The 27,772-nt window shown below is 43.5% G+C and overlaps 1 protein-coding gene across 5 annotated transcripts in view; it reads left to right on the forward strand.

Annotated features, from left to right (window-relative positions):
• RBFOX1 (RNA binding fox-1 homolog 1) overlaps positions 1 to 27,772 on the forward strand; it is a 2,072,285-nt gene that overhangs the window by 1,145,801 nt on the left and 898,712 nt on the right. For all 5 annotated transcript variants that reach the window (XM_047713056.1, XM_047713053.1, XM_047713055.1 and 2 more), the window contains exon 6: positions 5,631 to 5,678. In XM_047713056.1, the coding sequence (XP_047569012.1) occupies positions 5,631 to 5,678 (48 nt within the window). The remainder of the gene's footprint in view (positions 1 to 5,630; positions 5,679 to 27,772) is intronic.

The raw sequence follows: 27,772 nt of genomic DNA on the forward strand, positions 1-27,772 counted from the left end.
CTGTTGCTAGCGTCTGAGTCACCATTTGGAGTTTTCCAGCTACAGAAAGGAGAATGCCTGGCTTCTGTAGGGAAATTGATGGGTTGGTGATGAGTACACGGCTCCAAATTCATACTTAACACTTAAGTCGTTGAGCTGTTTCCCAAGCGAAGTCATCAAGTGGGGCTGAAGTACTTACTCGACTGTTCTGGTTCAGAAAAGGTCAGGTCGGAGCCCACCCGGAGACACCAGCTCTATGTGGAGCGATCGGAACGATAATTTGTTCCCGCCAAAGTGACATTTTTCCAATTTGAGTCCAACATTGTTCAGAGGCGAGTGCAGTCCCCTGTGGTGCCTCCTGCGTAGATCTGCAGCAGATGACAAACCAACAATATCATCTAAATAAAAAATCCAGCGTGGGCTTAGTAAATTAATCCTGACAAGAATAAATTGAATAATCTTAGGGAAATGGCAAGAGCCCTGATTCTACCAGATGGCTTTTTTCTGTGGCTTGTGAGGATCCTTGGTGGCAGATTAAAAACAAAAACTCTTCCTTTGGCTTATTGATTCCGTTAGTTAGTTGATTAACACCTGCCACTTCTTTGTGGGTAAATCAAAATTGGATATGGAGACTCTTCCCTGAAAACTCAATGTATAGTCACTGGAGGAGAGAAAGGAAATGAACACTTCCCCTGATCAGAACAGCCTAAAGCAGACAAGCAACTGTTGTTTCCTGCCTTGTTTCTACGTGGCATCTCCTGCGTTTAAAAATAATTCATGGGGCGCCTGGGTGGCTCAGTGGGTTAAGCCTCTGCCTTCAGCTCAGGTCACGATCTCAGGGTCCTGGGATCGAGCCCCACATCGGGCTCTCTGTCCACAGGGAGCCTGCTTCCACCTCTCTCTCTGCCTGCCTCTCTGCCTGCTTGTGATCTCTGTCTGTCAAATAAATAAATAAAATCTTAAAAAAAAAAAATAATTCATGATTTTCATCTTTCCCATTCCCAGTTCTTCTCTATGTGTCTTAGTGGATGAATACAAAGAGAGTTCTCAGTTTAAGAGAAAGGGTTCATGGGACACCTGGGTGACTCAGTCCGGTAAGCCTCTGCCTCTGGCTCAGGTCATGATCCTAGGGTCCCGGGATTGAGCCCCTTATTGGGCTCTCTGCTCAGCAGGGAGCCTGCTTCCTTCTCCTTTTTGCCTCTGCCTGCTTAGGCTCTCTCTCTCTCACCCCCCTCCCTGACAAATAAATAAATAATAAATAAATAAAATCTTAAAAAAAAAAAAGAGTAAAGGTTCAAGGTCAGCCAGGGACGTCAGCCATTAAATCAGGGGTGTGGTGAGAAAACAATGACCCCCAGTCCCACGAGTGGACCTTGCAGATCATCTGAGAATCTTGTTGTCTGAATCAGCGGGAGCCGCTATAACAAAATAAAACCAACTCAGAGATTTAAAACAACAAAAATGTATGTTCTTAGAGTTCTGGAAGCTGGAAGTCTGAGATCAGGGTGCCGGCATGACCAGGTTCTGGGTGGCACTCTTCCTGGGGTGCAGACAGTACCTCCTTTCTGTGTTCTCACATGGCCTTTCCTCTGTTCATGGATGCAGAGAGGGAACAAGCTCTTTGGTGTCTCTTCTCATAAGGACATTAATCCCGTCAGATCAAGTTCCACCCTTTTTTGACCTCATTTAACCTTAATTACTTCCTTAGGGGCCCCATTTCCAAATACAGCCACACTGGGGGGTTAGAGCTTCAGCCTCTGTATTTTGGGGAACACACTCGTTCTACACGCTTGTAAAAAGGCCGAGTCTGATTCAGTATATATACGGTGAAGCCTGAGATGCTCTATTTGGGGCACAGACCCCCTCTTTGAATAGCCCGTTTCTCATAGTACCCCTTTGTCACAAATAGGCAATCAAGACTTCAAAAGGTAAAGACACTTGCCTCAGCCCCACAGCCGGCATGCGATGGCTCCACACTTGGGGGGCAGGCGTCTGGCTTTAGCACAGGAACTGCTAACCATGACAACGTCCTGCAGTCAAGGCTTTAGCCTTGAGCTCCCAGCGGAACCCCTGGAGGGCTTGCTAACACACAGATCTCTGAGCATATCATCCGGTCCGGCCCCAGAAGATGCACTTTTTTAATAAGTTCTCAGGTGATGCTGGTGCTGCTGACCTGGGGATCACACTTGGAGAATCACAACTGTGCCTCGACTCTAGATCATTTTGCTTTAGATGTCCCTCCTCCCCATAGAAAGGAAAATAACGAGACACATGGCCTGAATTGTCCAGACTGACCAACCACCTTGACTAAAATAAAATAAAGTCACCTGAAAGGAAAGCAAAGTGCCTGGTGTTAGGACCCACTTCCGGGTGTAGACTTAGCTCCATCGTTGTGTGACCAAGGATGGGTTTCCTGATCATTCACCTCAATTTTTATATGGTAAAAAAGTAAAAATGCCAACCTTGTTTGGTTACGGGAAGTTTAAAGACAAGTGTGAAAAACACCTACCATAGTTCCTAGTGCCAGGGAGGCGTCCAGTCATTGCTCATTGTTTCAGTCCCATTTTACTGATATTAAAACATTCCATTACATAAAAAGCAGAATCTTCAGATTATGATATTGTCTTCTTTTGTTCCACTCGTGATTCACACAGACCTAGAATTTGTTACGCTTAATAAATCACCATGGTGATAGCCTTCCACTTAATCAACCCTCTCCCACGGACGCATCAGTAGAGTAAACCCAGCTAGTTCTTGGGGAGAGAATAAATATTTCTATAGATTTAACTCACCCCACACTGAGCCACTATTGTTTGCAGACCTATGCATCATCTTGCCTTACCCATAGTCCTGCTCGCCTCCATCTCCATTGCTAGAATGGTCGGGCCCCAAACCTTGGCATGGTCCTTGGCCTCCATCTTTCCCTCATATTCCACATCCTATCCTTTAAGGCATCTCTTCACTCCATCCATATTCTTTCTAAAAAAAAATTTTATTATTTTATTTTACAGAGAGAGAGACAGAGCAGGGGCAGAGAACGGGGGCGAGGGAGAAGGTGGCTCCCCGCTGAGCATGGAGCCTGACGCAGGGCTCAAACCCACAACCCTGAGATCATGATCTGAGCCAGAATCAAGAGTCAAATGTTCAACTTATTGAGCCATCCAAGTGCCCCACTCCATCCAGATCTGACCACTTCTTACCACCTCCCTGCAGTCACCCTTCCCAGCCACACCACCACCTTATATCCAACCTTCTCCAGCCACCCCCAAACCAGTTTCCCTTTGTGCCCTTGGCTCTAAGTTGTCTATCCTGTTAAAACAGAAGTCAGAACATGTCTCTTCTCACTTCAAAACCTGTGCATGAAGACAAGCACTGGCCAGGACATGGAGAAATTGGAACCCACACGTGCTGCTGGTGGGAAAGTAAAATGGTGCAGCTGCTATGAAAAACAATATGATGGTTCCCAAAAAAATATTAAACACAGAATTAGCCTGTGGTCCAGCATTTCCTCCTCTGGGCATCTATGCAAAAGACTTGAAAGCAAGGACTTGAACAGATGTGTGTACACCCATGTTCATTATTCACAGTATCCAAAAGGTAGAAACAGCTCAGTATCTATCCACGGATGAACGTGGATCCACACAATGTCATATATACATGCAATGGAATATTCTTCATCCTTAAAATAAGGGAATCTGACACATACTACTAAGTACATGGCTGAGCCTTGAATGGAGTTGTGCTAAATGAAATAAGCCAGACACAAAAGAGCAGATACTGTACGATCCCTCTTATATGAGTGTTATACACCGAAGTGGGCCCTACCCTCAAGTTTGTATCTTAATTCTCCAACCCCCAGTATCACTGTTTTCAGATATAGGGCCTCTGGGGAGGTAATGGAGATTTAAAAAGTCATAATGGCCCTAGTTCGATACTACCGGTGTCCTTAAAAGAAGAGGAGGGGACTCCAGAGACCTCTGTCCATGCACCAGAGAAGACGCCACATGAGGGCACAGTGAGAAGGTGGTGGCCATCTCCAGGCCTGGAAGAGAGGTCTCACCAGAAACCCACCCTGACAGCCTCTTGATTTTGGACTTCTGGCCTCTGAAAGTGTGAAAAAATAGATCTCTTTTATTTAGGTCTCCCAGGCTGTGGTATTTGTTATGGCAGTCCTAGCAGACCCGCACAGTGAGGTCCCTAGAGTTGTCAGACTCACAAAGGAAGTAGATTGGTGGCCGCCAGGGGCTGGGGAATGGAGACATGGGGCGTTGGTGTTTATTGGGGACAGCATTTCAGGTTGGGGAGGGTGAAAAAAATTCCTCGAGGTGGAGGGCGGGGATGGTTACACAGCAACGTGAACGAGCTTCCAGCCACTAAACCGTACACTTCAGAAGGGTTAAATGTAAATGTTGTGTGTATTTTGCCACCAGATCAAACAAACTCAAAAACAAACCAACCAACCCTGGGTGGTTCCTCACTGCTCTCAGAATAAAAGCTGACATCCTCCTCTGACCTCATCTCCCAGTATTTTCCTAATTTGCTTCCCTCCTGCCACTGAGTCCTCCTTCTTCCTTCCTGTAGTGTAGCGGTGTCTGATACTTTGCACGGGCTCTTCCCTTGCCTAAGAGGCTCTTGCCCCAGATGGCGACATGGCTCATCTCCTAACTTTCTTCAACCCTTGGCTCAGTTGCCACTTGTCTTTAAATTTAAGATCTTATTCCCCCGTGCTCACCATTTTGATTCCCTTCTCCCTGCCTTATCTGTCTTCGTAGTACGAATCCTCTTATAATATTAAAAAATACCATTTATTGATGTTTCCTTTTTAATTGTCTGTCTCCTCTAGCAGAGTGTAAGCCTCACCAGGGCAGGACTTCCCATGTGTTTTGTATGTTACTGAGTCTTCCTTTCCTATAGCAAGGCCTGGCAAGCAGTAAGTGCTGAATACCTATCTTCTGAACGCATAAGTAAATGAATATTACAGGTGCTTTTATGTGTGTGTGTGGGTGAGCCCACACACCTAACTGGTGATTAATTCACCTAACTGGTGAATTCCTTGAGGGTTGAAACCATCCCAGAGCAACGTGAAAAAAGGCATAAAAAATTAATGTGCCATGAATATAGCTGGATGGGTGGACCCATGGATGAATGGATGGACAGATGACAGATAAATGGATGAGTGGGGGATGATGGATGGATGGAAAAGTGGATGGACAGAAAGATTAAAAAAAAAATAGATGGTGATGGTTTTGTGTAGAAAGGTGGTAGATTTGATTATCCTAAATCTGGAATGAAAGAGAGAGAGATAATAAGTCTGAGTGAGGAGAGTTTCTGCTGGTCAGGACGGGGGTGGGGGGGGCACATATTATTTTATGAGCCGTCAGCTTCTCTCTATTGTGGCCTCTGATCCATAACTTTTGCCTTCACCCCACATCTGCATGTAATAAAGCTTAGTTATGACATCCATATGTCTCTAATGCAAACACCCGGGCATATACTTCTTAAAAGGGCTATAAAGAGCAATGGCTCAAGAAACAACCGTTAGGAGTACGAGTTTTTTTATTATTTTAAAGGGCATTTCAACGACACTGCTGAATGTTCCCCGACCAGAAGTCTGACTCCTGTTCTTTCTTTTTCTTTTCTCTTCCTCTCAGGATATCAAAGCAGACTGCAATACCTGTGTGGAAATAGAGGACAGAAAGGTAAGTCAGTGTTTTTCATCTTTTTTGTTTTTAAAACAAAACAAAACAAAACAAAACAAAACAAAACTCTATGATTTCAACCCAGGTGTTTAAGGCTGGATGATGGCTTGCAACCGTGATCCAGGTACTGATATTAGACGCTTAAAGGCAGTCATACTTTAAAATGTTTGTCTGTGTTACCTCTGATGGTTTCGGTGAAGAGCACATAACATAATTAATTATTGAATATGTTGTTGCCAATTTTTTCTCTTAGTCCTATGCTTGTCTTCAGGAAAATAGCTCATTTATCCTTAACTCATTTCACCTTGTTGTTGAATGTTATGAACGATTTTTCTGTAATATTACATACATATATGGTAGGATATAAAATATTGGGCTTTCCAAGGTGTATCCCCATATTTGATCTCTACACTTTGAGAGGGAGCCTGCCTCAGTTTCCATCATGACACATTGATGGGAGCAACAATGTTCTATGGCATAGATCTATTTATGTGGGATGTTTGCGGGGGGCAGGGAGGGGAGGTCCTTTTTTATATTTTCAGAGCCCCCCTGCCCCCCATTTATCTTCCTGTTACACTTGGTGTGGATCCACTCAGGAAAAACAACTGTTAGACAATTGTTCTCCACGGCCTGTCCTTATTGACGAGAGTTCACAGCAGTTTCCCTGGTAAAGGGCATCCAAGCAGATCAAATTCTACCTTTAACGCCTTGGATCCAAAGAGGTCAAGTAAGTGAATTGAGGGTACATATCTCTTGGCTACTTTTGACATCATTCCGCAATTTTGAAAGATGTTTCTCTGTGCAACTGTACCATTATTGTCAAACGCAGTTACTTCAAGCAGAGTTTTTCAGCCCTGATTTTGTGATAGCTCCGTCATCTGCTGATTAAGAAGGTGGTTGAGGACTCCTCAAAACAAAATTTGCTTTTTAAATAAAAGGCAATTGTCATGCATTGTTTTAAGGAGTGTTAATCTCCTCTTGTTGAAAAGAATAATGATATGGTGGCTGAGATTCCCTCCTCGTGACCCTTGGGTAGGTTCTGTTTCTGGGTGGCTCTCTTTGTTTGCAGGCAAAGGCATTTCAGTTCATATTTGTATCTGCTGCGTATTTGCATGCTGGCGTTCTTACAGGTGTGTATGTAATTTTGTGTGTTGGGCAAATGGAATTAAGGCTGAACATATGTCTACAGTCTTTTTTCATCTGCTCCTCCCAATTCTGCCGTGGGGGATCCGCCCCAGCCGCTCTGCCCACATCAAAGTGAAAGCTGATGTCACCTGCCCTGCTTCCTACGTTCGGGATGCTTCCACTTCCCTTGGACTTTTGTGGAAATCACAAGCATGTTTCTGTCATATATATGATTTTTTTGGGTATCTTCTTTGCTAGTAGTGTTTCAAAGACACCAGGAGTCCTGATACCTTGCAACAATATCAGTTCTGTCTTCCGTAAGATAAATGAGCAGCCAGGATAATCTTTGGGCAGTGAAAGCCGGCCACATGGCTCCGTTCTGCCGATCCAGACTGCCACTGGTTCATATATCATGGCAATAAGGATCCTCCAAGTCTGTGGATGCCTTGTGATGTTTTACTGGTGGGAAAAGTCATATCTGTACAGGCTTCCACTATTTTCAGACAAGAGAAACACACCTGCGTGTGCACACACATGCACACACGTACATGCATTTCTGTGCTTTGTCATAGCCTGTGGGGTTGAGTCAGGCACGCCAAAAACAAACTCGTCTCTGAACAGGTTCACCGGGGGTTTTCTAAACATGAGTTCTCGTGACCAATGTGCATGAATTGACCACACCTCTCCGCCGGCAGTCCATTGGTGATGACTCCTAGCAGTCCCACAGCTATAATGCCCACCTCCGTTTCTGCCGTCTTCTTCTCTAAGGACTCATTATTCCTTCTGTCCAATGGGAGAAATTTTCTTCCTCCAGGAATTCGTTTCTGACTTATTTTTGTGTGATTCTTACATTTGGTCTGTAGCTCCTCTGGGTCTCCTAATGGGGTTGAGGGTGGGGGTGAGGTTTGGGGGGTAGCTCTGTATGTCGGGATCTTGTCTCCTAAGGGAAAAGTCAACCCCAGTCGTCCCAGCGGGGCGCTGGCCCCACCCCCGCCGAAGAGTGCCGGCCCCGCCCCTGTGTGCAGGGTTGTGGCAGGAGGGCACACAGGGAGAGGGAGGCCGAGACATCAGGAGTGATCTTGATCCAGGCTCTCCAATGCACTCTGGTACTTCTGTCACCCTGACGTATAATTATGAAATTTCACCATTGAAGTGATGACACTTGCTCCTGTGTGCGCGCGCGCGCGTGTGTGCCCCTCTCCACTTAATCCGAATGCTTCTGGCAAAATCAGTAATTTGATAAAGTGGAATTGAAGTGATGAGAGATGACAGAGGTGCCAAAATAATAAGTCAGCCTGCCTCTGAAGACGCAGCCCTTGGCCCGTGTGGGTTTTTAGGAAGCGCTGAGTGCTCTGAAGCAAACCAGCCGTGATTTCTCGAAAGCTCAGTTTCCTGTAGTCAGGGAAGCTTAACGTGGTGTCTGTGGGACGAGGTGGGTCCCCGGGGAAACCTGGATTTATTTCCTTTTTCATTTCCCTTCTGCTTTTCCTTCCTTCCTTTCTGCCTTTTTTCAGTGTACTCTCTCTGTTTGGATGCATTTGTGGGCTTACATCTGTGCCTCTGGCTGTGGTTGAGGACCTTCTGGAGAGAAGGATTTTAGAAAACAGGAGCTCGAGTTTGCTGTGGAGTCTAATAAGGTCTTTCCCTGCTGCCCCCTCCGTTTTCATGCCTCATCCTGTTCAGCAGATGAATCATTCTTGCATTGACTGCATCCCGCAGGTACAATGACGGAAGATAAGCGGTGAACCGTAAGAGATGAGAGAGCCCACATCCTTCCTGTTTTTCTGGTCTGCACACTGGTTCTGTCCGAGACCGAACGAGAGAATCCTTCTTTCCTGTGTCTCTGTGTTTCTTTATTCTGGGTGCCTGTCTTCCACCGGCAGACATTGGCAAGGAGCTCCCTGCCGATTGCCGGTTGCATGTGGAGAAATGCGGGCCTCATATTGGAGGAGTGCTTCTGTTTCACGGTTCCCTTCTGCTGCCAAGCTCACCAAATCCCAGAGCCCCCGCGAGTGCACCTGCATGTGGATGGCTTTCTGGCCATTTCTTAGAGTCATTCAGAGGCTGTCACAGGAAGATCTCAAAGGCTGCAGGCATTTTTCACCCTTAAGTGGGAAGCAGAGCTCAGATTGTTTCCTCCCACAGTGAATGCCGTGGAGCTAATGCAGATTTAGCAAAGGTGATGGGAGCCAGCCCATCACTCGGAGCGGCCGTATGGCCTTGCAAAATCGCCTGCCCTTGACATTTACAGTACCCTTGTTGCTTGTGTGGAGCCGAGGCATTTAAATTCATTTTTATTTGTGGTGTAAAATCCATCTGAATTCCAGTAGTATTATGAAGACTGCAATTCAGGTGATGGCAGAAGAGGCGGATGGATCAGCCGGGGGGAGAATCTGTCAGGAGGAGATGAGAGCCCATTTGTCAAAGGCTATGAACACAGACAGCCCTTCCTCTTCTCACTTACCGCCTGGCCTGGTGCGGCTAAACAGTTTCAGATCCACTATGAAATTGCATGGAAGGAGTTTGAGCTGTTTTCAAAGTTGGGGCGACTTTCAGATTGGATCCAGTTGGAGCTGCAATGGGGTCTGGAGCAGATGCTGTCTGCCTCGGTTAACCCTGAGCGTTCTGACTTTTCCCTGTTATGAGACTTGCTCTGGATCAGGACTCTGAAGGGCCTTCCGTACTCTCAGCACCCTGTGTGGGAGGTACCAACAAGATCCCCATTACAGAAAAATGGAAGAGGTTAAGTGACTTGCCGGAGAACGAGTGGCATCAGAGGCCAGGATCTGAACTCACAGATTCTTAATGCACAGGCTAGGCTCTTAGCTCTAATGCTAGACTGCCTCACACACACAAACATGAGAATTACGTTTGTAGGAGATTTGCCTTTTCCTACAGATGAATTTCTGCCCAGACTGGCCTCTTCATCCATTGCCGACAAAATCACCTGTTTTTCAGTTTAGGACAACCTTCAGCCCTCATGTTCTAGCTCTGGTAGAGACTTACCATATTGACTTACCATACCCTTGTCAGCCCTGACCCTCTGATGAGCCACTGGCCCCGGTGGTGGGGATGCCAGGACTTTTTCTGGTCTCTCGAGGACAAGAGAAGGCAGCCCAACATGCAGTGCTGGCTTCTGTTTCTGGTAGACCTGGTTCAGTTCTAGCTTTTGTCTTTCCACGAGGGTATATGCAAGGATTAGAAATTCCATGCTCACAGCACAGGAGTGAACATAGTATAGGAGTGAAAACCATAGGTCTTAGAGCTTGAAAGTCCTGGTTTTTTTTGTTTTTTTTTGTTTTTTTAGGTTTTATTTATTTGACAGACAGAGATCATAAGTAGGCAGAGAGGCTGGCAGAGAGAGAGGGGGTTCGATGTGGGGTTTGATCCCAGGACCCCGGGATCATGACCTGAGCTGAAGGTAGAGGCTTTAACCCGCTGAGCCACCCAGGCTCCCTGAAAGTCTTGGGGGTTTTTATCCCAGTTCTCCTACTTAGCAGTTCTGTGACTTTGAGAAGCTCTCTTACCTTGTATCAGTCTCCATCTGCCTGTCTGTGAATTAGAGATAATATAACTCACTTGAAAAGTTGATTTGAGGAGTTGATAATACTGTAAGGCAGTATGTGACACACGCGCGCGCGCGCGCACACACACGTATAATGCCTGATACAAAATAAGAACACAGTCAACTGCATCTACTTTCATTTTTGCTTTTGCTAATGTCCACAGCTACAGGTATCACATGTCATTTATAATTTAATTTTTTTAAAATGATGAGTCCCCTAGAAAGTGTTATGGAGGCTCACAGAAACAGACCACCAGGGACCTAGAAGGCTTGGGGAATGTTTTACAGAAGAGATGCTTGGCCTAAGCCAAGAAACAAACTCCCTCATCTGCCGGGTCCAGGCAGGAATCCCATGTTAGTGATGGGGATTGAGGGCCAACATGAAGTCATGGGGACAGCAGTGAACTCAAGACCACTGACCCCATATGCAGGGGCTCTGTTGCAGCTACCTGTTACCATGGGGAATATATGTTCAGTGTTGCCAATTTCTAAGGCAATCTGGAAATACGGATTTTAGTGGAAAACTACTGATTTTTAAAACACTGTGCAAGAAAAGTAAAACCCATATGTAGAGAAGATTCAAGAGACTTGAAGTCTTGAGACTTGCAAACCAAGCGTCAGTGGATTAGGAAGATGTGAGTATCTTTAGTGGCTGTTGAAGGCCTGACTGGCAGAGGGAGCAGGGAGGGCAAAGACGGAGGCCTAAAAGCATGTGGCGTGTTTCGGATAGGTCCAGGCCCGGTGTGCATGTCTGGGGGTGACCAGTGGGGAGACTGGCGCAGGGAGTGGGTAGAAGATTATGGAGAGTAATGTGTGCATCGCCGATGGTTCATGGGCATTGTATCAATCTTCCCTCTCAGTGGAAGGAGAGAGTAAGGGAAGGAAGGTCCTTGTTGGAGGAGGTCAGAGATATATGGAACCAAACTCAAACTTTGTGTGACTAACTCACCAAAGAAGAAGTCCTGAGGAAAGAGGGAGAGGGGGACAGAGCCCAGAGATGGAGCCAGAGGCTGGCTGGCCGTGGTGGAGTGTAGCGATGAACTAAGGGGAAGGCTTTGCCAAGAATAAGATAAGGTCAGCCAGGACTTAAGAAACAGTGGTGCTGGGTTCCCTGTCCAATGTCCTCTTTTTAAAGATGTATGGTAGAGGAGGACCGTGTTTTCCTATGGGCCAGTATTGCCACATGTAGGGCTCAGATTTCAGATGGTAAATGAGGTACCTTCAGGTGACTCATGGATATGGCATCAAATCAGTTAGTGAAGAAATGTTGAAGTTATTTTCTTGTCAGTTATTTTTCAGACCTTATGATTGTATCAAGGTGACTTGATTTCGTTGGTGTTTTGTTTTGTTTTTAATAAGCCCCAAGGTCTCCAACATTTGCTAATCTACCCTTCTAACCAAGAGACCTAGAACACTTGACAGGCAATTCTAACGTCTGGGTCTAATTTAGTAACATTGTTTTACTTTTGAATTAAGCTCACATTCTGTATTGACAGAAGATGCCACTCTTTCCATTTACTTCAATATATAATTTTCTTTTACAAAATTCTACTTAGGATTGTCTTTTATAATTTTAACATATTCATTTAGAATAAAACTGCATTGATTTATTGAAAATCAGATGGATGTAAAAAATTGTATATATGGATTGCAAGTAATTGGAGTTTAAGAATCTGTTTTCTGATGGTGGGTTTGCAATCAGGGGACAGATCTGGGTTTGCATTTGGGAAGTTTCAAACTCTGCTTGTCTGCAAGAGGGACTAGTCAGGGGCAAGAATGCAGTCAGAAGTCAAGGCTGGACTGTACAGACAAGAGACCAGGAGTCTGAGCTAGAACCACCCAGGAGATGGAGAGGACGGTCTGAATTTGGAGAGAGTTTATCAGACCTATCCATGCGGTTTGGTGACCCTGACCCTGGGTCACGGACAGCTCTATCCAGGGACATATCAGAGGCTGCTCCTTTCACGTATCTGTGTACAGCTGGCTGCCATGAGAAGTGGAGTTGATCAATATGAACAATAAATTAATCTCCTGGATCTCAGAGGGTTAGATGCTAGTGAGGTTGAAAATGAGCACAAAGCAGTCACCAGGGTTGGTTTTCTATTAGTACTGCTCTCCTTCCGTGGGGATGGGAGTAGATTAGTCCTCTGGGCTCTGACAGGCAGAACAAAGACAGAGGGGAAGGCGTGCTCCTGACTCTGGAGGGCCTCTCCCTGGAATGGGAAGCATTCATGGAGGAGTTTCTCATTAAAGACTGAAATGAGATGATGCTCAAGGCGGCCGAGGGCAAATAGTGCAGTGAGCACCATTTGGTAAGACTCAGGATTTGTCTAGGGATTGGATTTCTTTTCTGCTCCAAATGTCCTTTGTTTAAGGCTGATTATGTTTATGCATTAAATGGGTAGATGCTCCAAGATTCCTCAAAGCTGTGGAAATGAAAATTAAAGCATCCTGAGAAATGATATTTGAGTCACAGTTGAAGGCAGGGAGAGGAGTTGAGACTCCTGGGTGGCCTACGGAGATGGAAGCGTAGAGGAAGAAGTGTGGCATGACTCAGGAACTGAGTAGAGATATGTTGCTTGAGATGAGGCTGGGAAGTAGGCAAGGGCCAAGCCACCTAAAGCCTTGCAAACGTAGGAGTACTTCGTCCAGTGTCATAGAAAGAAATTGATTTTACATGGAATGTGATCTGATGGTGTGAAATAATCAGATGCGTGATGACAGTCCCATTGCTTGCTCACAGCTTATACTTGACCCCTAAGACCTTTAGCAGGTCACACCTGGTCCCACTATCTCTGGCCAAAGAGTGGGGCAGGGTCATCTAACCACAGCAAAGCTTTTGTCTGGGTCGCTTACCTTTTCTATGGGTGTTACCTTCTTCCTCTCAGGCAAATTCCTCAAGACCTTGAATCCCCTTCAGATTAGGAACCATCATTCCTATCAGGCAAGGCTGTCATTCCAAATGAGTCCATAGCCACTACCCAGCCTGTTCTTTGGCTGGGTTTGGAGCAGCCAAAGAATGGTGCCCCCATATCTGGCCAAAGAATGGTGCCATCTAGCATTGGCAAAGCAACCCACATTTATAGATTTGCCTCTGTTCTGTTGAGATATTTATGAGGCTTGGTGTGTGTACCACAATAGATGCCATCTTAGCCTTCTCTCTGCTGGGAAATCAGGCACTCTGACAGAGACCAACACATGTAGCATCCCAACAGCCAGACTCAATATCATTTGTACTTGAACTTGGGGACTAACCCAGAGAGGAGATGATAAGTCCCAGGTTCTGGAATTAGGTGTCCAGAACCTCGGATAGGGGATGACAGTCAACTCTAGAGAGGACTCCTCCTCTCTAGTTGGTTTCTTGGTTGCTGCCAAGAAATTTTTGGCATTTTTGTTCACTTCGACATTATTTAGAAAGACAAATTAATATGGTAGAAAAGAGTGTGGGAATCAGATCTGGGTTTGAATCCTGGTTCTAGCCTTAGTCACTAGTTGCAAGATCTTGGAAAAGCCACATTAGCTTTCAGATCCACAGTCATACCATCTGCAAAATGGGTTAGATAATGTATGCCATGGATTGTTCTTGTGGCCTGTATTGGGACATCTTCACCTGCACAATAGAAAACCAATTTGAGTCAGTAAAGAGTTAAAAGACAAATAGCTGTTGGGTCAAATAACAGCAACATTGGGTTGTTTTCTGGTATAGCTGGATCCTGGTTTTTAAATTCCAGGTGGGGACCACCAGCTACAGGCTTAAATTCTACCTGCAGAAAGAGAGCTCTGGTTTCAGTACAAATTCTGAGGGTGATGTTTATTGCCTTAATCCTAGTCAGTTTTGGAAAGCAGTACTCTGCCTGTCTATCTGCCTTCATCTACAACCAGAAGTAGGTTGGGCCCCAACTGAACAATTTAAATGGAGTACAGTGGAGTCTCTAAAGTAAACCTTGACTGATTGTTTTTCCAGGAGAGAAATAGTAATTGACCTAGCTTGCATTGAGCACTTACTGTATGCTAGACAATGTTTTTGGGACTTTATGTACATTCTATTAATTTCCTTTTAAGTAGACTCCGCACCAAGTGTGGAGCCCGGTTCAGGGCTTGAGCTCATGATCCTGAAATCAAGACCTGATGAACTGAGAGCAAGAGTTGGACACTTAACCAACGGAGGCACCCAGGCACCCTTATGTTCATTCTATTATTGAATCTCTGTAAAGATCCTTTTCGATATGTACAATATTTATCTCCATTTCACAAATGAGAAAACTGAGGGAAAGGGGCCTTGACTAGTATGCCTGGGATCACCCAGGTAGTAAGCGTAGGATGAATTTTCAACCCAGGTGGTCTGCCTTTGATTCTTAACCACTGGTGACACTACTTCTGCCAACGATGCCCCACAGGAGAGAACAGTCAATGGTCCTTGACTGCTCTGCCTGCTCGGTGCCCGGCACACAAGTAAATGGTCACTCTGTTTTTGAGAATTTTTTTTAACAAAACCCTCAAAGGAATAGAAATAGCTTGGGCCATTGCTAAATGACATTCTGGGATGCATCTCTGCATTTAATTTCCTCTTAATCACTCCTCTCTAGGTGTTATCGGAGGTCCTCAATGGGTCTGCTTTTTGGAATGATCAAAATGTTCACGGCTCCAGTCTGTGCTTCACTTCTCTGCACGACTGAGAGTTATTTTTGTAGACAAGAGCTTCTTACTCCAGGGTGGGTCTTTGCACCTGCCTTTTATATTTTATCTGCGGGTTAGCTGATGCTTTCTCTTTTACTGAACTTTGAAAATGAGATGTTAGTCATACTTTCCTCTCTCAGTGATTTTAGGGAAATTTGAAAGTAGTGGTGGGCTGGGGGTGGGGGAGAGGCACATAAAAACTGGAAGAGCTTCTCAAATGGACGCAGTGTGGAGTTAAATTAGCCTCTGATGGGGCCGGATGACAGACGATGAGGGGTGCTGGGCACACTCAGCAGTATGATGGGCAAAGATGTAACACAGAGAGTGCTGTGAAAAAACTTATGAGGTAGAGCAGGCCGTTTGTCTGATACACCGTACCGTCAGCCTTGAAGTTGGCTTTGGGAAGCTAGTCTGAAGAATCATAGCTAAAACAGACTGGTTAAGAGCTTTAACTCGGAATTCTCAAAAGGCCTGGGTTGGAACCCCAGCTTGGCCACTTCCCGGTGACTTAACCTCTTAGATGCTCATGTTCTCATGTAAAATGGACAGAATAAGAGTAGATACTTTCTGGGGTTACCGTGGGACTCATTGAGCTAATTTACTTAGGGTCCTTATCATCCTCGCTAGGCAGAGGGTATGCCCCTGATCAGTGTGAGCTGAATTATTACATTCCTACATTTGCAAAAGCAAAGCAGAAAACTCCTCTTCTTCTTTCACTCTGGAGTCAGTTTCCTTAGATTTCTGGTAGGATCAGAGACGTTCATGGAATTGGTCTAGGACCGTTAAGTACCTAGCAATGCAAATAACAAAACTGAAACTGGACACCGGGTCCCCATTCATAAGTCTGGAGTTCTGTATATCCTGCAGGTACTTATCAGTCTGGTTGAAGGTGCATAGAGAGGGTTTGGAAGCATGCCTAAAAGTGTGGGCCATTGCTGATTGGAAACGGATTTAATCTCTGGTGCCGACTCAGATTGATTGATAGTGTCTGTACGGAGGGCTGCGTTGATGAGGAGTCTGAGCGCGGGGGTCTACAGGAGTGCCTGATTGATTAGTGATGTCTGACAAGGGTGAAGGGGGCGGAATTACAGTGTGTGTGCCAGAAATAGGTGGTTGCTGGCCTGGAATCTGGCAACCAACCACAAATGCTTTGTATTTAAGTCCAAAGATGAAGAGAAGGTAGCTATTTCATGCTTGGTCTTTACTTTTGAGCACTCCTGTTTCTCTTGCTATGTTACAGATTTGTAATCCATCAAGGTACTGGTATTTTATAGATGATACATGGCTTAAACACAATTTAACACTTAAAAGCCTTATACCAGACATATACAGCCTCACTTTCCTAGGCCCTTGGGAAATTTACCTGACTTCAGCCTCAGATAGGGTTATGCATTTGATACCTCAATTTTAAAAGGGTCTTATAATTAAGTCTTATAATTATGACTTTATAAATAAATCTTATCTATAAGATATTTGTCATCTCTTAAAAAATGAGATCTGTCATTGTATTATATACTAATTGGGGCTGAATTGCTTACATTTTAATACCATTAATTATAGCTGTTGCTTTCATTTGTCATTTATTTTACTTAAAAGGAGCAAGTCTATTTTTGTATAATTTTTAGTGATACTTTTTTAAACTCTGAATTAAAATGCATTTAGGAAACACCTAATTAAGTGCAGAGCTAGTTATCTAGAATAGTTCTGTCATCCCTTCTCCAAAAAAAAAAAAAAAAAAAAAAAGGCCATCGACTTCTTTTGTGATGAGTAGAGTGAGTGTTAATTTTTTTTCCTCTTCAGTTGGTGTGTTTTATTATCCCTCTTCTTGATATGTGATTGGGTGACTTTACGATACTTTAGATAGAAAGCATGTCCTGTCCAAATGTGATTTATGTTGTCCCAGAACTTTTGCACAGTTCAGCTGAAATTTTCTTCATGTTGATCAAGGTCAGAAAACCCAGGGATTATACCATCCATCTTAGCAGCTGGAGTGCTGAAATAATTTCTGATGGAAGTTGATGCCGTAGCAACAGAATCCAGAGGTTGGCTGGGGAAAATATGCGCACACGTGTAAACTCGCATATGCACAAGCACGCGCATGCACAATGCCCATGCATGTGTTATATTGAGTTTTTGTCATTTTAATTGGGCTTTTTTTTTTTTTTGGCCTATTATAGGTTAGAATTTATTTTTGAATAAGGTAATCAAAACTACAGTATCTTTTACTGTGCTTATTACAGATTAAAAGCTCTCAGAACCTACAGGGCAACCAGAAGTTTTTTATATTTTCTTTTTCTTTTTTAAATTTTTTAAAAAAAGATTTTATTTATTTATTTGACAGAGAGAGATCACAAGTAGGCAGGGAGGCAGGCAGAGAGAGAGAGGAGAAAGCAGGCTCCCCACTGAGCAGAGAGCCCGATGTGGGGCTCCATCCCAGAACCCGGGGATCATGACCTGAGCCCAAGGCAGAGGCTTAACCCACTGAACCACCCAGATGCCCCTATATTTTCTTTTTAACCAAAAGATTTTCTGAGTGGATTGGAGGACAGACCCTTTAGAAGAGAAAATATTTCAAGCTTAAGACATTCTAGCTTTTGGTTAAGGGAGTGTATGTATGGAAGCAAATCCTGGTCATAAGGCAGGCTACAGGGTGACTCAGCCAGGGAGGCTGATAGCTCTTCCCAGGCGCCTGATTTGGTTGGATCACTGGTTCTCATGGTATACAGAGATTCAAGTCAGAGGAGTAATAGAACTTCAAGTGTATCTCTTACATCCCCTCAGAATAGTAAACGACCTTGCAATAAGGAAAAAAAAAAAGTTTCTAATGTGATCTATTCAGATTGAGTTTTTCTGTTGATCCATTCATTGATTTGTAGATTGACAAATACTGATTTTGCCCTGATGATAGGAGTGTCTTCTTGGGGGAAATCATGAAGGCCTGAGAGTGATCACTAAGGAGTTAATGGAAAATTTACACAAGGAAATCATACATACACTCAAACTCATGGTGAACACCTGTCCTTGATAGCTGTATGAAAATGCAAATTAAAGCCAGTGTGAGACACTAATTTCTACCTACTACTGATGTGAAAGTAAGAATATTACCTCTTCCCAAACTAGCAAAATTACCATGAATATGGCTCTTGTATTCTCTACTAGTTATATTGCAATTTGGTGGAGCTCACTTAAAAACCAGAGCACCCATACCTATGATTGACCATGAAGAAAATCATTCCTTTGACCCAGTCTTATTCCTATAAATTATTACATTCGCCCATTCTTTTTTTTTTTTTATTTTTTTAAGATTTTATTTATTTATTTGACAGAGAGAAATCACAAGTAGATGGAGAGGCAGGCAGAGAGAGAGAGAGGGAAGCAGGCACCCTGCTGAGCAGAGAGCCCGATGCGGGACTCGATCCCAGGACCCTGAGATCATGACCTGAGCCGAAGGCAGCGGCTTAATCCACTGAGCCACCCAGGCGCCCCCATTCGCCCATTCTTAAGTGAGTAGCTTCTTGTGTTGAGTGTAGAACATGACAGAGTATAATGCAGCTGTTAAAAGTGACTAATAGGCTTGGGTCAGAGGTCCATGGAATAAAAACTGATGTGATGTCAAACAAAAACACATCCCATAAGATGGCATGTGCTTCTGCTGTGATCAAGTACACAGTTCACGGCGGGGGAGAGAAATACTTATGTTTTTCAGTGTTTAAACACAGTTGCATTAATTTATGATTTGAGAATTAGAAAATAAGTCATCGTGTTGGTTAATTTTATGTGTCCACCTGATTGGCCATGGGATGCCCAGATGAACTACGGTATCTGGGTGTGTCTGTGAGGTTGTTTCCAGATGAGATTAGCACTGGACTCAGTGGACTTAGTAACGTAGACAGCCCTCCTGAAGCTAGGTAGGCCTCATTCTCCATCCAGGGTCTGAAGAAGACAAAAGGCTGAGAAAGGAAGAATTTGGCTTTGGTGCCCTGCCCCCTCCCTCACTAATTGAGCTGGGAAGCTTCATCTCATCTTTTCTGGCCCTCAAGCTGTGATTTATACCAGGGACTCCTCCACTTCTCAGAATGTCAGGCTGTGTCAGCCATCAGCTTGCAGATGGCAGATGGCGGGATTTTCAGCCTCTATGATCACATGAGCCCATTCTTCATACTAAATCAATGAATCTCTCTCTTTCTCTTTCTTTTCCTTTGCCTCCCATATCTGTATCTAGATCTATAGATCTTCTGTTGGTTCTGTTTTTCTGGGGAACCCTGACCACAGTCATAATGGAAGAGATGGAGTTCCTTCAACAGAGGATATGCAGGAATAAGTTCAGGGCTGAGTTTGAGCGTGTCGCTTAACCTTCGTGCATCTCACATTCCTCTTCGGCACAGAGATGACAATGATGGCACCTACCTCTTAAGGTTGTTGTGAACCTTATTACTATTATTATCCATAATGTATCCCAGTGGCCAGTTCAGTTCCCAGCACATAGTAATTATTGAATGCGCGGTTATTCATAGTAGTAACATTGCTACAAGCCATAACAACAAAAAATCATGATACACAATTTATATTCCTGTGGAGAATTATAATCAGGGGAAAAGAATCTTTAAACAAGACACACACCGTAGTCTACAAGAAGTGTCTCAAGTGAAACAGTAAAACGTTACCCTGGGGCAAGCATAGGAAATGCACAACTGTCCCATTGCTGAGTGGCCCTTGAAAGAATTCCTTATCTTATCTTATCTTATCTTATCTTATCTTATCTTATCTTATCTTCAAAAAGGACCAGTGGGGCTCGCAGGACTGTTATCCAATACCTTTCTAAATCTATTGGGCAGACATTGCTAATTCAAGCAGGTAAAATTTCCCAGATGAATATGCTTCATGTTTGCTGAAAATGGAACCCTCCAGGATGAGTAGCAACTTGGAAAACAAAGGATGGAGCAATCACAAAGAGAGTAACCTGCTACATCCTGGCACCAAGCATCCTTAACTGTCACCTCCGAGGGAATTGGGTGGTAGCTTCTCTACCAAATAGGGGTCTCCAAGCCCTTTGTCAGTCATGAAGCTAAAGCAACTACTGATACTCTTGAGACATAACTGTCTCCTTAAGTCAGATCAATTTCAGCCCTTATTTGGGAGGTGTTCATAAGTATTTTATCAGAAGTTCTTTTTGGCAGCATTATCAAGGAAATGACTTCAGTTTCCTGTTTCACCTTGCTGGTGTATTTCATTCAAGGACCACTCTTCCAAATAAGTTGGAGCCAAACTTTGTTCATCAGCCTTTCCCAATACTTTTAAGATTCCATAAAACCACTTTAAAGCTGCTGAGATGACTAAGAAGAAATCATGGTAACTGTCAAGTATCCTTATCAAACAGGTGATTTTTAATGCCTCCGGTCATTTGTTTCCTTACACTATGCAGTCTGTTAGAGGTGTGACATTATTTGCAATCAGGGAAGCTATCTAATAGTTCTTAATCACTTTTGAGGCTGAGGAGTGTTAAGTCTGACTCATCAGCCTGTATCAGGATTTGAGGCTAAGTTAGCATTAGACAGAAGTTGACAGTCATTTTTCATTTAATGTCTATATATGAATCACTGGAAAGAAATACTAGGGTCATTGGAACAGTTTCTCAGAAACTCAAAATTAATTTATTTATGCCAGGTACACCTGGATCTAGGTCCTCAAATGATTCCTTAGGAAACATGCTCTGCCTCTTAACTGCTTTACTACTTTCCTTGGGTTTGGCTTATGCCATACATCGGTAGGGGCACTAATGGCTCTGGAATTACCTCCTCACTGAGATGAAGCCAGTCTTACACCAACAATATGGAATCATAATGGGGGGAAAATAGTGCCCCCCCACCCCAAAGAAAAACAGCAGTGTTCCTTACAAAGTAGGATGGATATTGGTTAGGTGCAAACAACAATTGCCCTCACAGCCCAATTTCCAGATGATCGCCAGTCTCCAAAACCCCCTGGTCGATTGCTCTCTGGTCTCCACTCTCTTACCTCATCTCCCTACCTTTGCTCCAACTCTTTTCCATCCACTTGCTGACCCTCAAAGGTCATCCACATCTCTGCACAAAGCACGAAGTATTCATCAATCAGAAACGGATTCAGCACAAAGAAGTGTGAAACGCCAGGCTGACCTGCTGGACTGGGCTCTAAGCTTTAGGACAGGCGGGAGAGCTATTTGTTGCTCACTCAGCAGAGTGCCTGCGGTGGAGAAGAGGTCTTGAATGAATATAAGGATAGCAGTTTATGGTCAGCTGAGGGGATGAGGTCTCTGTGTTCACTTAAAAAGCCAACATACCGCTCTGGAAAGAGAATGAGAACAGCAACGTCAGTGATGAGGGGAAACTAGATTTAGACGCTTGTAGGAGAAAATAAACACTTGCTGGAGGAGGTACGTTATCCCGTGGACCCTGCAATACTAGCCAAACTCGGAAAGCATGTGCACAAATCAAGAACAAAGGAAAGGGGCTCTAGAAAAGAAGGAACGGGAGAAGCAGAATTCCGTCCCTTAGAGATGCATTAAAGAAATAGAACTTTGGGATTATTATAGGAAAGATATCAGATATTCAGCTATCTCTTGGCTGTAATAGAAATACAGTTCAGATTGGCTTCAGCTAAAAATGTAAGTCATTAACTCCCTCTACTGGGTTGAATAATGACCTCCAAAAAGATATGATAGGAGTCCCAACCCGCTGCACCTGTAAATGTGACCTTATTTGGAAATATGGTCTTTGGAGATGTATTCAACTTAAAATAAGGTCATATTGGATTGTGGATCAAGGTCCTAATCCAATGGCCGGTGTTTTTAATGAGAGAATGGAGAGGGAGATTTGTATATAGAGACCCACATGCTGAGGGTAGAGGCGATGTGATGATGGAAGCAGAGATAGGGAGAAGCAGCTACAATCCAAGAATAATGAGGATTGCTGGCAACCACCGGAGGCAAGGATTCTTCCCTAGAGCCTTCATAGGGCTGTGGACACCTTATTTCAGACTTCTAGTCTCCATAACTAAGAGATAATACATTTCTGTTTTTTAAGTCACCCAGGTCGGGTTGATTTGTTACAGCTGCCTTGGAAAACTACATCTGCAAGTACAGGAGTATCTGGCTTCAGGGATGGCTAGATCCAGGTGCTCATAACATGTAATCGGGAATATACTTGTCTCAGGGCGCCTGGGTCGCTCAGTCGTTAAGTGTCTGCCATCAGCTTGGGTCATGATCCCAGGGTCCTGGGATCGAGCCCTGTATTGAGCTCCCTGCTCAGCGGGAAGCCTGCTTTTCCCTCTCTTGCTCTCCCTGCTTATGTTCCCTCTTTTGCTGTCTCTCTCTCCATCAAAAATAAGTAGAATCTTTAAAAAAAAAGGGGGGGGATGGAATATACCTGTCTCTATATCTGGGCTTTTTTTTTTTAATCTTGGATTTGACTTAATTTTATGTAGGCTTTTACCAAGTGGAGCAAAATGGCTACAGAAGATTAACTCCAGATTTACCTTTGACCAATTTCATGAAAAAGTCCTAGGTTTGGTCATGGTTGGGTCCTGTGTCTCTTGCTGAACCAGTTCTTTCTGACATAGCTTTTGGGCTAGGTCTGAGTCTCAGGTGCATCATGAAATTTGGGGCAACTATCAGCTCCACATGGCCTCTAAAGGAAATGGGAGAGGAGAGATCTCCAGAAGGAACAAAGGGCCTGGAAGATTTCTCAGAGGGAAAACTGGAGAGATGAGGAGGAGCAGGGACCGTTGTCATCAGAAGTAGATAAAAGGATGCTGTGCAGGGGGGAGCACACACACACACACACACACACACACTCACACACATACCCCTTCCCTAGGTCAACTAGGATCACATTATAGAGAGCCATGAGTGCAGGCAGGAAGGTTTTTAACCCTGGTCGCACAGGTAAACTTGAGAACATTGGACCAAGAGGTGAGAATTACAGTTCCTGAGAGTTCTGAGTAAGGCCTGAATGATCAGGAAGGTTTGGCAAAAGGTGGATTGAGAGGGGCGCCTGGGTGGCTCAGTGGTTAAAGCCTCTGCCTTCGGCTCAGGTCATGATCTCAGGGTCCTGGGATCGAGCCCCGCATCGGGCTGTCTGCTCAGTGGGGAGTCTGCTTCCTCCTCTCTCTCTGCCTGCCTCTCTGCCTACTTGTGATCTCTGTCTGTCAAATAAATAAATAAAATCTTAAAAAAAAAGAGGTAGATTGAGGATTGGACACCATCCTACCCTCCTATAAATTCTGGAAAGTCCTGAGCCCTTCCTGTTTTACAGCTGTACACTTAACCTCAGGTGGTTCCTAGCCTGGCGTAAATTCTCAATAGTAAATAAAGGTGTCTTGGTAGCCCCTAGAGGTGGAAGAGGCCCGACCTCGACCAATGCCTTTGGGAATGAAAAGGCCTGGATGCTTTCCAGATGTGACTCGTTTTCCCACGTGGGACCAGAAGAGGATCAGGCTTCCAAAAGAGTAACAACTACTTTCAAGTACTAAATATTTCTTACCTATTAGAGCATTTGCTAACTGCGTTATAAGCATGATTCAGTTAATCTGCATGCCCAACTAAAAACATAGACACTTTTTTTTTCAGATGATGAAATGGAATTCCAGAAATATGAAATGATTGTCCCAAGCTCACGCAGTGAGAGAGGTGACAGGGCTACAATTAGAACTGAGGTTGGCCTAACACCAAGACCATTCAATTTTCATCTCTTCCCACAAGCTACAAAATTAAGGGTTGCCAACACACTTGACAATACTTAAGTCCCTGATTTGACTGGTTACCTATATAAATGCAAATACATATGAAGCCATAGATGTACATGACCTGTTTCTGTGGAGACTAGATATCTTTATTTTGTTACTTTAAGTTCAAAATGGACTTTTTGCCTCAAAGGGCTATCTACATCAAAAGACCCAAAAAAGAAAGTTTAAAACATCCTGCATAAATGAAGAGCCCCATATGAAAAACACCGGGGAGCTAGAATTAAATAAAAATTAAGCCTGGAAGCGGAATAATGACCCAGTGGTTCATTACAGCCCTACATTTTCAATCAAAGATAAAATCTCATTAAAAGTATATCTTTGATTAGGGAACAAGTTTGGACTGTTCCAAAGTTGGATCGCTTTATCCACAGACAGATGAGCCATGAAATCTTTTTTCCTTCTTTTCTAACTTTAAAGACAGAGAGCTATTTATCTTCTGACATCATTATAAAGGTTATTAATATAGAGGAAGACTGAACAGAGATGGTAAAGCTTTTTAAATATCTATCAGCGACTTCTACCTCATAAAATTAAAGGACCTATTTTTATAGTCTGTTGTGATTTTAGAGAATAATTTCTATATGTGTCTAGACTGATTCATCAGTAAGGAACCATAGTGAGCATCTAATCGTGCACTAATGCAGCAGAAAGAGAGTGCAAGCCACATGTGTCATGCTAACATTTTTCTAGTAGCCACAATAAAAAGGTAAAAAAAGAAGATGAAATTAATTTTAATAATGCAGTTTATTTAACCTATATGCTCTATTATCATTTCAACATGCCATCAATATAAAATTATTTATGAGATACTTGATATCATTTTGGGGGGTATTATGTCTTCAATATCTAGTGTGCATTTCACATCTCAATTCCGGCTGGCTTCAGGAGCTCAGTATGGCTTTGGTACTGGGCAGCACACGTGTAATCCAATCTTGTCCTTTGAAAGAGAAACCAAGGATCTGAGAAATCTCTTAAGAGACTTTCCAGTAACAAAAGAATTTCCTTTTGAGACTTGGTTGTGTACTTGATTTCCGCCTTAATAATGTGCTTTGGGGAAACATTTCTAAAACAAAAAGTATGCTGAACTGATGTAGGGACTCCGTTAGACCCCATGGATCTCTTAATAGAGGCTCTAGTGAATTGATTTCAAGAAGTGCCAACATCTCCCTCACTCTAAGCTTGCAAACTTAATCTCTGACTATGAATATTTGATAAGGCTTGTTATGTAGTTTACCAAGGAAGCTTGTTGGATCAGCGATTTATACAGTGTTTCCAAGTGTCCCATGTGTCCTGCAGTCCTAGATGAAGTCATTCTAGGTGGTGTATGGACTTGTCATTTAATATACAGATTTTCCTTGACTTACAGTGGGTTACATCCCAAGAAGCCCATCATACATTAGAAATATTCTCAGTCAAAAAATACATTGAATGAACCTAACCTACCAAATGTCAGAGCTTAGCTTACTAGGCTACCTTCAACATACTCTGAACACTGACATTAGCCTACAGTTGGGCACAATCATCTGAGACAAAGTATATTTTATAATAAAATGTTGAACAGTCCATAGAGTTTATTGAATACTGTACTTAAAGTGAAAAACGGAGTTGTTGTCAGCATCCTGATTGTTTACGCTCGTGCCCACATGGCTGACTGGGAACTCCTGCCCAGCTTCCCGAGAGAGCATTGAATCACAGATCGCTAGCCTAGGGGGAAAAAAAGAATCCGAATTCAAAACTTGAAGTACAATTTCTACCGAGTGTGTATTGTTTTCACACCCTCATAAAGTTGAAAAACTGTTAAGTCAAAGCATTGTAAGTTGGAAACTCTGTAATGGAATCATAGAGTGAGAACATAATTTCCTTTTCAAACTCATTTCAGTCTTTCAAATGTCAGGAGAACATCTCCGTGTGTTTCTGTTATGTCTCTAACACCTCTCTCCTAACCCTTGCTAATTTTTTTGAATAGACTGAGAACTGTTGGTAGACAAAATATCCAGCTGGAATTCAACAAGTGAGGAGCATTGCTGTGTTTTCAACCCATTTCGTTGCATAGTCTCCATCTATTTATGGCAAAGTACACTGGTTTTCGGTTTTGGTGGTGACATAAAGCAGTGTTTTAAATTTTATTGAAGCCTAAGGGCCAACCTAAGGGAAAAATAATAACCTAATAACTGTAAAGGTGACCCCCATGGGTGAGGAAAAGCTAGTGAAGTAGCTATGTGAATGAACTGAGATCTGGGAGGTATTCGTCTTGTCTTGGTGATACAGGAGGGAGTTTTGTCTACGCTTATTTCCAACATCATTGTATTGCATCATTCCTTACTCTCAGTTTCCCTTCCTCGCCCTGGCCATTTTCTACAAATGATGTTCCGCGGTCACAGAGGGACATTTGGATATTGCCGTTGAAATCCTTTGCTACCATCGGGGAGCAGGAATAACCTGTCCCCTCGAGGGCCCTTCCGTTTAGACCAAGAATCAGATTGACATGAGACAGATTAACAGGAGAAAACCAAGTTTTTACCTGTGTACACAGAAGCCACACAGACATGGACATTCCAAAGGCAGTCAGGCAAAATGAGGTATGCATGTCATTCTGAACTAAGGAGAAGGGGTAAGGGTCTGGTTCTTCAAAGGGATGGAAAGCAATCCTCAGGAATCACGAGAAAGTAAATGTTTGGTGGGGCACGTGGGTGGCTCAGTGGGCTAAAGCCTCTGCCTTCAGCTCAGGTCATGATCTCAGGGTCCTGGGATGGAGCCCTGCGTCGGGCTCTCTGCTCGGCAGGTTGCCTGTTTCCCCCCTCTCTGCCTGCCTCTCTGCCTACTTGTGATCTCTGTCAAATAAATAAATAAAATCTTAAAAAAAAAAAGAGTAAATGTTTGTTAAACAGTTACATCCCAGGCCACTCAGAAACAATGGGTCACAGAGGAGACTGTGATCAAGCAGGGCTTGCTAGGTTCCTCCCCGTCTGCCATACTTAGTTCTTACCCTAACGTAGTTCCTCTGCAGTGTTAGCTCTTCTTTCTGCCGCAGGCTCAGTATCGGCAGTTGTAGAGGGAGGTAAAGAGCTCTTCTGAATCTGCTGGGTCTTGATTGCTTTTAACTCAAAATAATCCTTATGCCACAGTGGCCTGTCTTGGGGTGGCTGCCCTTGACCCCCACGCTACCAGTGGAGAAAATTTCATAGTGCTATACCCATCCCTTCCAGGAGGTGCCCTAATTATCTTTTTATGCTAAGTACAGATGGATTGGAAAGGAAGTAGCATATTTTAAGTATCTCTTTTGCTCAAAAACTTAAAATGCTTGCACAAAGGGTGGGTTCATCCAAGTTCAAAGTTACCACCCACACCATCCAAAAGGACGCCAGTGTGTTCTTTGAGGAAGGAAAGGATGACATTTTCTTACATGCAGTTTCTTTCTCTCCATTCTGCTTTCAAGTTCTGTTTGTTAATGGTTAACTCATCAGGGAGAGGTTAAACAAATACTAGAATTTTCTTCATAAAACCAACTTTTCTAGCTCTCTTTATTTTCTTTCATGTCATCTTTCAACTCAAAGCGTTTCTCAGAGCTCTTTCATTTTTCTGAGATTTACTTCATGTTCCCCTAGAGTTTATTAAAGCAGTATTTATTTTTTATCTGCCTGAGAGACAAGACAGGGTGATTAAAAGTTTAGATTCCTGACTATCATGGGATTCAGCCCAGTTTTGCTACTTCCTACCAATGGGGTCCTGAGGAGGTGAAACCACATCTGTGAACTTCAGTTTCCTCATCTGTACGACGGAGTCACAGGAGAACCATAATGCAGGTTGATAATTAAAGGAGGTAGGAGAGTGATTAGTATGAATCATTATTAGTAGAATCATTATTACTAGTATTACATGATTAGTAGAATCGTTATTACTAGTATCCTTCACCTCTTTGCTTCTCTTTTTTAACCAGCTAGTAGCTTGG

The sequence above is a fragment of the Lutra lutra genome, chromosome 18 (genome assembly GCF_902655055.1).
Source record: "Lutra lutra chromosome 18, mLutLut1.2, whole genome shotgun sequence".
Taxonomy (NCBI): domain Eukaryota; kingdom Metazoa; phylum Chordata; class Mammalia; order Carnivora; family Mustelidae; genus Lutra; species Lutra lutra.